General features: G+C 44.1%; 1 protein-coding gene across 1 annotated transcript; it reads right to left on the bottom strand.

Annotated features, from left to right (window-relative positions):
* Positions 1 to 1915: 1915 nt before the first annotated feature.
* Positions 1916 to 13688, bottom strand: LOC134557517 (hypoxanthine-guanine phosphoribosyltransferase-like). Its single transcript, XM_063410597.1, is given in 11 exon segments — positions 1916 to 2716; positions 3634 to 3710; positions 4360 to 4406; positions 5401 to 5510; positions 5678 to 5695; positions 6213 to 6275; positions 6617 to 6697; positions 6700 to 6808; positions 7245 to 7348; positions 10515 to 10715; positions 13170 to 13688. Coding segments are annotated over 10 exon segments (675 nt in total). The 5' UTR covers positions 10533 to 10715; positions 13170 to 13688; the 3' UTR covers positions 1916 to 2668.
* Positions 13689 to 13986: the final 298 nt, after the last annotated feature.

The following is a 13986-nucleotide window of genomic DNA, read 5'->3' on the forward strand; positions in this document are numbered from 1 at the left end:
ATCTCTGGTAAGAGGCACTGGACACCCATCCTCCCTCCCACAAACTGGCTCAGCTCTACAACCCCCACCCCCAGAAGGCCACATCCAGGGGACATTCCCATGAGGGGCAGCTGAGGGGCTGTCATAACCCACCAAAGAGCTCCAAAGTGCCCCCAGAGCCATTCCTGAGCCTTGCACCAGATACTGCACGGGATGCAAAGTAACACAACAGATCTCAAAATCCAGAACCCAACTCATGCCAGACTCCAAGGATACACTGGTGCTAAAGATTTTATATTGTTTGAAAGTAGCAAGAGACAGAGGCAAACTTGCCCTGCCCCAGGTAGGTACCTGGGCAGTCCCACCTTGCCCAAATCTGTATTAATCCATTGGAGTCTTATGTTTTGTGAGACCTCACCCCAGAGAAGACCAGAAGAGGATTTAATGATATGAGGACAGGATCCAAGGAATGGTGATATTTTCTACTTAATCTATCTCTGTCCTTCTATCCCCCTCCCCACAACCCCACTACCCCTTTTTTTATTTCTTTCTCTCTTCTTCACATTTACTGTCACATAAAATCCAGACTATTGACTTTGGTATATGGTCTTGCGTGCGCCTTAAATCAGAAGCATTTCCCTAATAATTTTAATAACCAGATCATAAAAACCCACTCAAACTTGAACAGAACTCATTCACCTTTCAGCAGTTTAAGTAATTACTAAAGGGCAAAAAACATGTAGACTAGTATATTTAGGAAATGCTGCATTTCTTCAGTAAAAAAAGAGCACTATCATTACAGCATATATTGTTCATCCACTCAGCTGTACATGCCACTGAACTGCTGCACCACAAGACTGGCATTATCACATCCTGTATTTCCCTTTGGCATGCTTTTTCAGAGCACAGATGAGACAAAAACAAGAAGTTCAACTTTAGTCAATCTTTACCTTCAAAGGCAATTCAGGATTCCCTCGCAGAGACGAATTCTCCGCGAATTCAGGACTCACAGAGACCAGTGCCCTGTGAGTGCAGGACGCACTCACAGAGACCAGTACCCTGCGAGTGTAGGACTCACAGAGACCAGTGCCCTGTGAGTGCAGGACGCACTCACAGAGACCAGTGCCCTGCGAGTGCAGGACCCACAGAGACCAGTGCCCTGTGAGTGCAAGACGCACTCACAGAGACCAGTGCCCTGCGAGTGCAGGATTCGCTCACGGAGACCAGTGCCCTGTGAGTGCAGGACGCACTCACAGAGACCAGTACCCTGCGAGTGCAGGACTCACAGAGACCAGTGCCCTGTGAGTGCAGGACGCACTCACAGAGACCAGTACCCTGCGAGTGCAGGACTCACAGAGACCAGTGCCCTGTGAGTGCAGGACGCACTCACAGAGACCAGTGCCCTGCGAGTGTAGGACTCACAGAGACCAGTGCCCTGTGAGTGCAGGACGCACTCCCAGAGACCAGTGCCCTGCGAGTGCAGGACTCACAGAGACCAGTGCCCTGTGAGTGCAAGACGCACTCACAGAGACCAGTGCCCTGCGAGTGCAGGACTCACAGAGACCAGTGCCCTGTGAGTGCAGGACGCACTCACAGAGACCAGTGCCCTGCGAGTGTAGGACTCACAGAGACCAGTGCCCTGTGAGTGCAGGACGCACTCACAGAGACCAGTGCCCTGCGAGTGTAGGACTCACAGAGACCAGTGCCCTGTGAGTGCAGGACGCACTCACAGAGACCAGTGCCCTGCGAGTGTAGGACTCACAGAGACCAGTGCCCTGTGAGTGCAGGACGCACTCACAGAGACCAGTGCCCTGCGAGTTCAGAACTCAACAGAGACCAGTGCCCTGCGAGTTCAGAACTCAACAGAGATCAGTGCCCTGCGAGTTCAGAACTCAACAGAGACCAGTGCCCTGCGAGTTCAGGTTTCGCTCACGGAGACCAGTGCCCTGCGAGTGCAGGACTGCCTCGCAGGGACCAGTGCTCCGCGAACAATTCACTTGGTGAACTTCGCGAATCGCTCAGTGTTGCCGCCTGCAGGCGCCCAGGCTGGAACATCCAATCCGGAGCGCGATCTCAGGCAACTGAGGCCGCACCGGGCAACCGAGAACGCAGCACCGCCACCGACGCCGTGGCCGCGTTCGCGGTTACCGGGCAACCGCGGAACCCTCGATTGTGAGGGCCGGGCCGGGCCGGGGGCGGTGGCGCTGGGCGGGCCTCGGTCCCCCCTCGATTCCGCCTCGGTCTCCCCTCGTTCCCCCTAGGTCCCGCCTCGGTTTCCCCTCTGTCCCCGCTCGGTCTCCCCTCGGTCTCGCCCCTCTTCCCCCTCGATCCCGCCTCGCTCCCCGCTCGGTCCCCTCTGTTGCAGCCTTGGTGCCCCCTCGGGCCCCGGGCGGAGCGGGACGAATCCGCCCCGGGGCCCGGAACGTGACGGGCACGGCGGCAGCGCTCGGGATCGCCGGAGCCTCGCACCCAGCTCCGAGCTGCTCCTTCACAGCGGCAAAAACCCAGGCTCTCAACACTTGGTGTTCAGCGCAGAGCACACGTGGAATCAGCGAGCTGCAGGCCCTGCGCACTGACATTTACCTCTCCTTCTTCTCAGGGACACACAAGCAACAGAAGTCATTTCCTGGTGTCATGGTTTACCACCTCATCAGCAGCCAGGAATTAGTGCTCCAGAAGACTGACATTATCACAGGCTGTATTTCTCTTTGGCATTCTCTTTCAGAACACAGATGTGCTAAAAAAACCCCACAAAAAAACCCCCACAAACCTACAGCATTTATCAACCTCTATCTTCAAATTAGATGCAAGACTGATTTTCAGTTGTATTCCCAGCACTGTAATAAAAACACACTAGAACCATAATTGTTCCAAGTTTCCTACTTGCAGTAAACCCGAGATTTTAATATTCTTTCCAAGTTTATCTGTAACATATAGGTTTATATAGTCTAAAGAACTTGGGTTTGTTAAATGTCTGCATACTCCTTCATGCTGCTGAGCAATAGCACAGATTGTGTCTTCAGCAGAACTGGTTTGTCTTAGTAAAAAGACTTAGAACTGTTCAGAGTTAACCAGAATTAAGAAAGTACTTTTGCAAACAAAGGAGAAAAAAAAGATCAACCCTATTAGTTTATGTTGTTTCCAAGTCTCCTACTCTGTGCAGCCTAAGGAGGCTGTAATGGAATAAGGGAAGAGAGGTCTTAGGGACACGTTATCCCTAAGTGTGTGGAAAACCTTCCCACAGAATCCCTGCCTAGCGCTTCAAAGACTTGGTGACAGAAGAGCAACATAGGATTGAACTAAGACAGACAAATATCCAATTAAAGTCAAATTACAAGTTATTTTCAGAGGGGGCTGCAAATTGTATGCTGTTCACCATCCTGAGGGTTCACAATGCCCTGCAGCATGGCTGAGCCATGAGATTTGTGGAGTAGAATTATAAAAAGGTGAAGCACAAACATTTCTTATGCACCTACATTGCATTACCAAGTCGGCACCTTAAAAATGGTTTTACTCTTTTAATGGAAGTTTCTAGCTGGAACTGAAGGAGTTTTAACTGTTGAGAAGCTCTGAGTAGAAACAAATATGCTTGCTGGGTACCTGTGGTGGGTAGGTACCTGATACTTGGCAATGGAAGAATGTGCATGTACTTACACTCAGATCTCTGAAGTATTCATTACAGTCAAGAGCACATCCAACCACAATTTCATCTGGAATTTCAAAGCCTGTGTCTGTAAGAAAATACAGTCCTTTTTATACTTCAGTGGTGTGCACAGTTTGCATTCAACACATACTTGAGCTAAGGGTAATAGGCACCATCTCTTTCAGGGTGCTTCCTTAAGAATCTGAACTGTAAATTGATGACAGAGGTGAGAATCTGAAGTATTGGCATCTTAAGGTGTTAAGAGAATGTTTTTTACTAACAATATAATTGTTTAAAACCTAGCTATGAGTTAATCCTGGGAGAGGAGACAAGGAATGAGATTTTACTTGAATGAGAGTAGATGAACTGATTCAATAGGACTTTCCAGTTTGGAAACAAGGCAAGTTTAATAATGCAGAGTCAAAACAAATGACTTCTAGGGTCAAAGCAAAGCAAAAGAGTTAAGGTCTGATTCTGTTTCTGCTATCTAAATAGTTACATTTGTATATCAAATGGCTAAACCTGCACTCAGGCCAACCAGAGGAAAAAAAGGTGGTGGTCATGAGGTCTCAGGATGGCATAGCTGGTCATTAGTTCACAAGTTTTATGTAGTTTCTCCCCATTTCTCTTGGCCTTCATGAAACGTGCCAGTTGTCAGATGTGCTGCCTGAAGTGAAATTGTAAGACTGTGTTTTGGAAAATACAGAAAAAAAATACTAGAAAAACACAATACTTACAGTCTGGTCTGTAACCTGGACTCTGACATATCCTTTTAACGAGCAGGCTGTAAGGCAGAGCAGAGAAGGTTGGTTCTTAAAATACGTCTTGCTCTAAGCTGTGGACTTCCCTTCTGCCACATCTCCCCATAAGCTTCCAAAATCAAGCACTTAAATTAAAACAGTGAGATTATTGCACAGAAAGAAGTAGTGCTCAGCCTTGTAGTGGAGGGAGAAGCAAAGGCTCTGATCTAGGTTCATTCTTTATGGCCAAGTGGCTCTACTTTGTATTCAGTTCCCTTCAATCCTGTGTCTCAGGTCATTGCCCTTCCAGGCAGCAATGCCTCAGGACACTGAAGAGCACAGAGGGGGAAGCACGTGCAAGTGGCTGGTAATGATTTCAGTGGGGAGGGAGGGAGAAAAGGACAATTTCTTGTGCAGAATCAGATCTATTCTTGGTTTGCCTGTGCACTTCAGAAGAAACTGAGAACCTCCTGGACAGTCACTAGAAGGACTGTCTGAATAACTGGTGCATAAAGCAACTGTTTAAGCATTAAGCATTGTGGTTACATGACACACACAGGGATATTCCACAAGATTTCCTTTTAGATATCTACCAAAAGCAGATCTAGAATGCTACTTGAGGTCATCTTCCAAGTGCTGACACACTCTTAGATTCTGGAAACTTCTACAGTTGAGGATATTAAGAAATTTTCCAAGTGTCATCATTCTAGTATTGAGGCAACGGAGGTGGTGTTTGAAAACCTACGGAAAGAGATGAATTTCCTTCAAACATAAAATGAGAACTAGGGAATCCATCAGACTTTATGGACTACATAGAGAGAGCCATAAAGTCTTTTTTTATTAATTTGAGCAGTGAAGATGGTAGTGCACAGGTAAATTTCCCAGTTTAAAAAACACTGAATTTTTCAGCAGCTGGATGAGGATTACTTCCTACATTTGCTTCCTCCCCCCCAAACTTCAAGCCAAGTACCTGTCAGCATACACCTACTTTTCACCCAAATGATCTGCACATGTTAGTTAGTGGCTATATCCTTGTACCTTGCAACTTTTACCATCCTTGGTTTCTTGTCTTTTATTTTTGACTGCAGTGCTTTCATTATTCTACCAGTCTCAGTAATGTCATGAAAGAGGTAAAAAAATGAGTTATCCTTCAAGTTGGAAAGGAAAAGCAGACTGTCAGTGGATTAAATTAGAGCATACCAATCTGGCAGCACAGTAGCATAATTGATTATTATTTTATAGGTAATATGTATTAATTTGAAAAGAAGGGAGAAAAAATCTGTGTCATTCCACCCCTCCTTCAGTCATGACTTACCTCTACTACTAACACGTTCTGGAAGAGATTACATAGGGAAAGAAGGGAAAGAAAAGAAAAGAAAAGACGAGACTTAAATGGCAATTTCCAGCAAATTACACAGCCAAGAAAAGCACACTAAAGCCTTCAGTTACAAGGAAGTTGCATTGATTTTCAAAGGAGATTGTAATTTGAACTACTGACTTTGGTGATTTCTGAAGCGTCTTTCTGAAAGTATTTATGAAAGCTGAAAATAGGGTGGTAAAGGCACCCATGTCAGGTCTATATATTGCTCTATGTACACACTAGTATTCTAGAGCCACCCTGCATGAGTCAGTTCAGTCTGGTTCAGTTCTGGGGGTTCTGGGATAAAATGGAGAATAGGATCTTTGGGAGCACTCACTACTGATCATGTCAAGTTTCTACTGAGATCAGTGGGAATTACCCATTTTAAATCAGTGTTAAGTGGCTGGAAGTATGCAGTATCAAAATCTTAATAAAGATGGATTTCAAGAACAGTTGTTCCCCTTTAAAAACCAAAGATGCTAATTCATACTTTCCCATTTAGTGTGGATGGTTCCTCTGCAATAAAACTGATTTTTTCTGCAGGTGAATCATTCTAGAAGGAGAAAGAAGTGATGGAAGTCACATAAACATGTCCAAAAATGTTTTCCTGTATTTGTTTGAAAGGTGTGCTACTCTTGCTTTTTGCAAGAGGAGGGAGATTCAGATCTGTCCCTGCCTTTGTCATGTTGAGTGTTCTACTATACTCTTTATTCCAGTAAATGTATAATACCCACCCTTTGGCTCAGATCAGTAAATCAGTTCCTTTTTAATGTGTAATTTGAACAGAATGTATGCATAAACTCAATTTTTGTGGGGCTCTCGTGCAAAGTATCAGTATTTAGAATGCCAGTCTATGGAGAGAGTCAACTTTCCAAAGAAAAGAAAGTTGCTTACACAGTAGCTTTTTATTCTGACGAAATCCACAGTAACAGGCAGAGATTTACCACCATTTTGATTGAGTGCTTTCATATGCTCATATGCTCCAGCAAATCAGCAAAGAATTTATAGCCTCCTTTAAGGACACAGAGCGCAACAATGTGATGACTTCTCATGTCTTGCATGGTATCTCTAGCCAAGCATTCTGTCCTGGGAGAAAAAAAAAAAAAAAAAGGAAATTCTGGAAAGTTTTCTGTATATCATAGTTGTTTGTCCATATATTAATCAATGTTCAGGTAAAAATAGTGATCTTGCTGTTAGGTTTTTTTAACTAGCAAATTGTGACCACAGCAAGTCATAGGAAAGTTAGTTATGTATTTGCACAGCACAAGCTGATTTAAATCCATAAACCTAAATATTGCAGGATAGGTGGGCTTAAAGATCTTTGAGGGAACATGGAATTTTAACTGGGCTTGTAGAGGAATCCTCTCCATAAACCCCTCTTGTACCAGCCTTTAGGACAGGAGTGTTAGGGCTGCAGGGTTTCCATGTTTCAAGGACTGCACAGGCCAGGACCTCAAGTCTTTTCATTTGGAGGGCCAAAATTGGCATCGCTATCCCTATTCTTTTCTGTTTACCCTGTTACCTGTCCAGGATGAATCCATGAGGAACGAAGACTCTTTCTAAATCTTCTTCGTAATGCCTAGGAATGCAAAACAGATTCTTGTAGCCGCTTTCCTCAACTCTTATCTGCAAGGAAAAGGGAAGTACGTCTAAAACTAGCAACAGAACCACACAAGAAAAAGCTTCCAGTCTCTGAAAGTGTGAAGAAAATTTTCCCCCTCTGTAATAATGTGTCAAAATAAAAATACTTCTGAGAATTTCTGATCTTTCTGCTAGAACAGTTCACAATCTGGTAACTCAGGAGCTGGTGGCTGAGCTGTGAATGGAGTTGTGAATGGTTAACAAGTACTTTGCCCCAGACATTATGAAATAAATTCTTGGCCATCATCAATTCATTAAATAAGCCACACAAAACAATAACAACCTCCCCTCTTGTTCCATTTGCCCTTCTGCAGAGCTCAGTAGCTTGCTTATGTGGTAGGCAAGTGAAAATTAAAATGTAAGGCAAGGGATTGGGATTACAGTCAGGATGTGACTCTAGGATGCTGCTCTACCTTGACCCTTGTTTTCCACCGTGTAAAAGAGAACACTTTGCCTCCCAAGCATGAATTCACAGCTGAACTTTTGACATTCTGGCCATTAGCTGTCTCAGAGGACAGGGGAGATGGGGCACCCCAAAGGAGAAGCTTTAGGATGGCACTGGGAAGAGGGGAAGCTGCAGAGGGTGCCCGTAGGTGGGAAGCAGATGTGCTGTTTGCCCCTGGACCAGAGTGCTCCTCAGCGTGGTTGGGAACTGGCCATGGCCACGTCCCACAGACCTGGACCTTAACCCTTTTGGCCTCCAGGATTTAGGACTGCAGTTCTTTGTTCAACATGCTGGTTTCAGGCTGTTGGACCCAGAGGTGTCTGCAGGTCTAGAAGCTCCAGAATCTCCATTTGGGTTTCTCTTCTGGCCCCAAAAAGATCTGTGTCTTTGGATTCTACCTCCCTTCAAGACCTTGATTCATGCTTTGTTCATTTATAAAGTGGTGGTACAAAACCAGGCAAGGAAAAATATAAGGAAGTAGAATTGTGAATAAGATTAATATGTAAGTTTTAGAAATAAATTATGAAAACCTCCTGGAATTTCTGAGATTTTGTCACACCTGATACTGCCCTGCTATCGTTAAAAAGACAGATCTAACTAAAAGAAAAATTCAGAGCTGGCTCAAAGCTTCTCTAGTGAAAAATAGGTTATCTACAAACCAGTTACACTCTACAGAACTCAGTAAAGCATCTTGCTAAAAGCACAGAGCTGGGGATTTGGCAGTAATAGCATAAAGTACTGCTAACAACATGTTAACACCTGTAAACTCTTTAGACAGATGAATTGTTTTTAATTCTCCTTTTCTTTGGTATGAGAGAGATGAGTGCTAAGGAAGAAAAGAAAAATCGACTGTAGGAAACAGTAGTAGGTTAATACTTGCAAAACTCATGGCAGCCAAAAATGAAATAACTAATTACTGCCATTTATTTTAAATTGAGCACGAATAGCTTCCTCCATTTAAAGATAAAACTAGAGACAGGTGTTAAAGGAAATTTCAGAGAATAGACTACAGTAGCACAAGACAATGCATATAGAAGCTCATCCTGGCTGGACTAAGCATATTCTGCAAGTCCTCAAAATTGATTGTCCCTAGTGGTCCAAGAACACGCAGAATAACCTTGAAGCTGAGCCCTGGGTGGGTGGCAGCAGTGCCGTTCTGCCTGGTTTAGGTGCCGGTTTCTTCGTGGCTGAAGTCAGTGAAGGGAAAGCTTAAGTACAGGATTGGTTTTAGATCAGGTTTGTTCGTGCCTCATTGCTCCTGGACAGGCGCTGGCAGTGACACTGGGATCGGCCGTGGGTCGGGCTGCTCCGCAGCACTGAGAGCAGCTGTAGTGAGTGCAGAGCTGCTCCTGGTTTGATGCTCTGTTGACCCAGCTGGGCAGCTCAAAACCGGCCCAATTCTGCCTCTGGGAGGCTGCTAGCAGTGAACACACAGGCACGGTATGAGATTCTGACTTCATTAGAAGCCCTGGTCAAAGACTATGATTATTTGAGACTACTAGAACACAAAAACATTATTATCATTTTATTTATTATCATTACTATCATTTGAAGTATCAAAAAAAAGGCACCTTTAAGGATAGTCACTGACACCAGTATAAAAAGTCCTGTTTGTTTTATTGTTGGGTTTCGGTTTGTTTTGTCTCCAAGATTCCCATGTCTATTGCATTCTACTTAACTGCAGCTTAAATGCAGTGATAATGCTCCCTGCAACTTGAGCAGCTTCTTTTGCCTAATCATGATACCGACTGCAGTATCTGATGGACTTCAGCTTTACAACCTGCTTTTGTATTTACAAATGCACAGCATTTCTTCTGCACAGCAACTAAAAGGTCAGCCTGCTTGCCAAAGCTGAGCTTTGTGCTGCACTTGATGAGTGACACCACAACTGCTTCAGCTCAAGTGAAGGGTGAGCTTTGTCTGTGTGGATGTAACTGTGCAACAAAGGTAATCTTGAGGCATACAGGTGTGAATAGTCATTACTGCTTAGAGCTACTCCAGCGGTGCAGCTTGGGAGCTGTTACTTGGTTTAACAACTCTGCTCATTGAGAGTCTTGGGTACAAACAGTAGCTGCTACAACAATAGCCTCTGTATGAAGCATTTTTTAAAGCCGAATGAAAGGTTCAAAACCAAAACATTAAGGACTGCATCAGTTTGAGCACTATATCACCACAGCAATTTGCCTTACAGGCTCATTAAAGCCTTTGCATTGTGGCATATGCAGAATTACACAGTGACAGCCCATAATAATAAAGCAATCTACTGAACTATCATAGAAAATCATTAAATTTTTAAATCGTGAGTTTATAACTTGAGGAATTAGTTGTTTAATTTAGTTTCAGTCTCATCTGTTGTTCAATTACTGATGTAGGTTTCTGAGCTTAAGGGAAAAAACAACAAAATGAACTACAACAATTTTGTACAGTAGAGAAACTCGTAGCTATTGTTTCATCAGCACAGAATGAAAGAATCTAAATATAGGTATTTGACATCAAAGTCAAATAATGTCATGCATCTGTAGGAAAGAGTCTATCAAGATGCCTCTGCTCTGAAAGCCATCTTTTCTGCCAAGTAAATACAAGAACCAAAGCCTTTCATTAGTCAGTATTTCTAATGTTCTGCTATTTTTGCTGAAGCTGACTTTTCCCCCCAGCCAAAGCTCCCTTCAGGCAAATAACCAACACAAGGACGTTATGCCTCCTTACCTGCAGTCCACTAGCCATAATCCCCCTCTGAACTATGCTCCTGCAGAGTGAGTTGGTGTTACTGCTGCAGTTTGGCTTGCTCTGTTTTAATCTTCCAGTCAGATCATGGCTTGCTTCTAATAGGTCGAAACTGCCAACTTTCCTGCAGGAAGCATTACTTCCTTCTGCTAATGCACTGACAGCACAGTCCCAGGTTCTCACCTAATCACATTAACCAGAAATAAAATGAGGTTGAGCCCTGCTGTAAGCACTGAGAGTAAAAACATGGGGAATAAGGGAGATGCAAAAGGGAAGCTCATGCTCATGAGTCAAATTAATGGGAAGGACTAGGTAGAATAGTGGGGGTTTTAACTGAAAACATACATCAGATACTTGGTTGTAGCAGGTGGGAAATCAGTGGTGTATGTATAAAAGGTAAGTTTATATTCCATTTTCTTACACAGTGTTTGTTTACATAATACATTGTTGTGACAAAGTCCACGTCTTATTAAAATTCATGTTATAACCTGCTGTCAGAAAATGTCAGTCAGAGATAAAGCAGAATAAACAAAGCATCTTTTTAAAAGGACTTTGAAGGAGACATCTGCAGCTGTTGAGATGTGAACCCTGTCACTCTCACAGGTCATCCTTTCATAAAACAAGAGGGTGATAGTTCTAGTAACGTGCTTCACCTCATTTAAAATCAAATCATGCTGACATTCCCTGTAACCTGATTAGTCTACCAAACTGCCCTATTATCTGGTATTAACAGGAAAGTCTGAAATGTCTAAAAATTAGTCCTACTTGCAAAATGAGCTAAAACCAGCTTGCATGCAACATATTACAGGATGTCCTTACTAGAGAGGGTACATTTTAATAATGCAACTAGTTTAATGTTCTCTTGGTGAGGGAGCACAGCAGCTAATAAAGGGAGATTTCTTGTTTCTTTGTAGTCTGACAGTTGCTCTTCAGATTGGGGCTGGTGACACTTGAGATAATGTAGAAAATCTGTTCCAGTGCATTAATGGACGTATCTACAACCTTAAGGGACATTAAATAGTAGTTCTGTTTGGGAACTGTTAGTGCCTTGAGGCTACCTGACCCCTCTTTGATGTAGTCAGCAGGACCTGCCTTCCATGAATTCCCTGCTGTATTTCCTAGACACCTGTGAGCTCCATATCCTGAGAAAAGCCTTGCTTTTCTAACTCCCAGTGGAAGGTGGCCCTCTCTAGATGACACATTTGTTGGTTGATTCTAATGTAGTTTTCCACATTTAAACAGAATTAGCGTAGTTTTGCTAAAATCAACAGCATGAATGCAACTACCTGTTTGAAGCTTCTTTCTAATCAAGGCACTAATACTGGCACTACTGTCAGTTTACCATTTCCAGCAGTCAAACTGAGCAGAGTGTCTGAAATTATAGTGAAGAAATAAATATGTGTATCTGATATGATATATGTGGGTCTCTTCCAGCTTAGCTGTGCCCTGTTTCAAAATGCCCTGTTCTCGTGTTGATCTTTTGATATACAAATAGGGAAACCTTGACTACAGATTACTCCTCCTTGGCAGCCTACTCTCTGAACAGGCCACTTGAAAATATTCTCACATGTAATATATTTGCTTTGGTTCTGGATATTAGAAGGCTACCTTTGCTGTTTAAATTTTATAACCCCCTCAAGTTTTCACTTGAGGCAAGTTTGATTCCGTATTACTCACATTTCTACAAACTGTACATTGGAGCTTGCAAAGCTTTGTGTCACCTTTAGGCACTGTACTCTTCGATCTGACCTGAAATGGGCCCAGTTCTAAAGTCCTGTTTAGTTCTGTTTCTCAAAAGGGCTGTAGAAAATCCCTCTCACTGACTTTTGTGTTTTGGCTGCATGGGGCATGTTGGCTGAGTAACAAATGAGCAGTGACTATATTGACTGGAGCCCACGTTTACTCTTTCATTAAACTTTAAGCTGGTCGGTTCAAGAAGTGTCTGCCTACTCTATTTAAAAACTACTTCCCAGATCATATTTGTTCAAACGAATTCATTCATAAATTCCACAGAACCATGATAGTAACCACACACCACAATCACCTGGCAAGTACTTGAAACAGCAATAAATACGCAATATTATACGCAACAGCAATAAATAAATAGATACGTGTTAGCGGTATCACTTAGTAATTTGCACCATGAAAGTAGCTGCTCCAGTGAACATTTTTATTGTCACATTCTGAAGAAAAAAAGTATTCACAGGTAAAAAAATGTTCATGCTAAAACAGCTGCTTGTCATTATGGAATCATGAAAATAGAATGTAGCCAGCTGGCATCCTTGGATGGCTTCTCTGTTGTAAATTATGTGATCATGCACCCATAGGAAAGAACAAAAAAGTTTAGGTGTATATGTATTTGTTCCATATGGGAATCCCAAGTGCATCTTTTTAAAATTAAGTGCTCTGAGGAAACCAAATCAGGTTTCAATCTCTTGCCCTGCTCAAGATAACAGGATGCTGAAAGAGCCAGTAGGTGTAGCCCACACAGACTGGAAATTAATTAGATCAGCGCTGACTGTTGGTAAACAACAGCCAGTCAATACAGAACAACACTGCTCCTGGCCTTGCCGCTATTCCTACTACTACTGAATCAATAACTGTTTTTCTCAGGACACGATTTTGCTGTTTCCATACCTGAGTTTGTTAAACAGGTCAATTTGGACTGACCGGCCTTGCGACTGCTGCGATCATTTTAAATGTCCTCCAGAAATAGTCTGTAAACACTGATAAAGTCCTGAGAGGCGTTTGCTGTTAGTTCCTTTGGTTCAGGAGGCAAACGCGTCCGGCCGGATGTGCTGTGGGGCTGGGCTCCGTGACGGGGCCCTGCAGAGCGAGCTCGGGCAGCGCCGGCCAAGGGGAGCGCGGGCCGGGCGTCCCGAGCGCTGCGGGGATCAGGCTGGAAATCAGGGCACGGTTCTCCCCCAGAGGGAGCTGGGCACTGCCCACGAGTCACAACGGGCGGGCGGTCACAGGCTCCCGAAGAGCGACTCACCTCTGAGCCCGGGAGCGCGGCATCGTGAGGGCGCGCCTGGAATGGCGCTGACGAAGCGGCGAACGGACGCGTTCTCCTTTGGAGAGCCGAAGGCTGTTTATTCAGGAACACGGGCAGGGATAGGGAACGGGCCCACGAACCAGAATATCGGTTCAAGGAGGAGAACGGGGACGGGGCCGAGCGCACAGGGTTAGAAACGAGACAAAGGGGGCGGATCTGAGGGTCAAGATCCAGCAGGGGTAGGGAAAAGCGGTGCAGAGGGGAAAAAACGGAACCGGGAGGAACAAACAGGGGAACAGGGGTGGAACACTGCAGCAAAAAAGAGCAAATGGGGTTCAAGGGAAGGAAGAACATTCTAGCAGGGGTGCTTATATGCTGAACGGGGGCTGAACAGGGCGACATAAACTTAAGAAAGCAAGAGAACAACGAAACCTAAGCGATGTTAACGTGTGGCCGCAA

The sequence above is a fragment of the Prinia subflava genome, chromosome 13, assembly GCF_021018805.1.
Source record: "Prinia subflava isolate CZ2003 ecotype Zambia chromosome 13, Cam_Psub_1.2, whole genome shotgun sequence".
NCBI classification, from domain to species: Eukaryota; Metazoa; Chordata; class Aves; order Passeriformes; family Cisticolidae; genus Prinia; species Prinia subflava.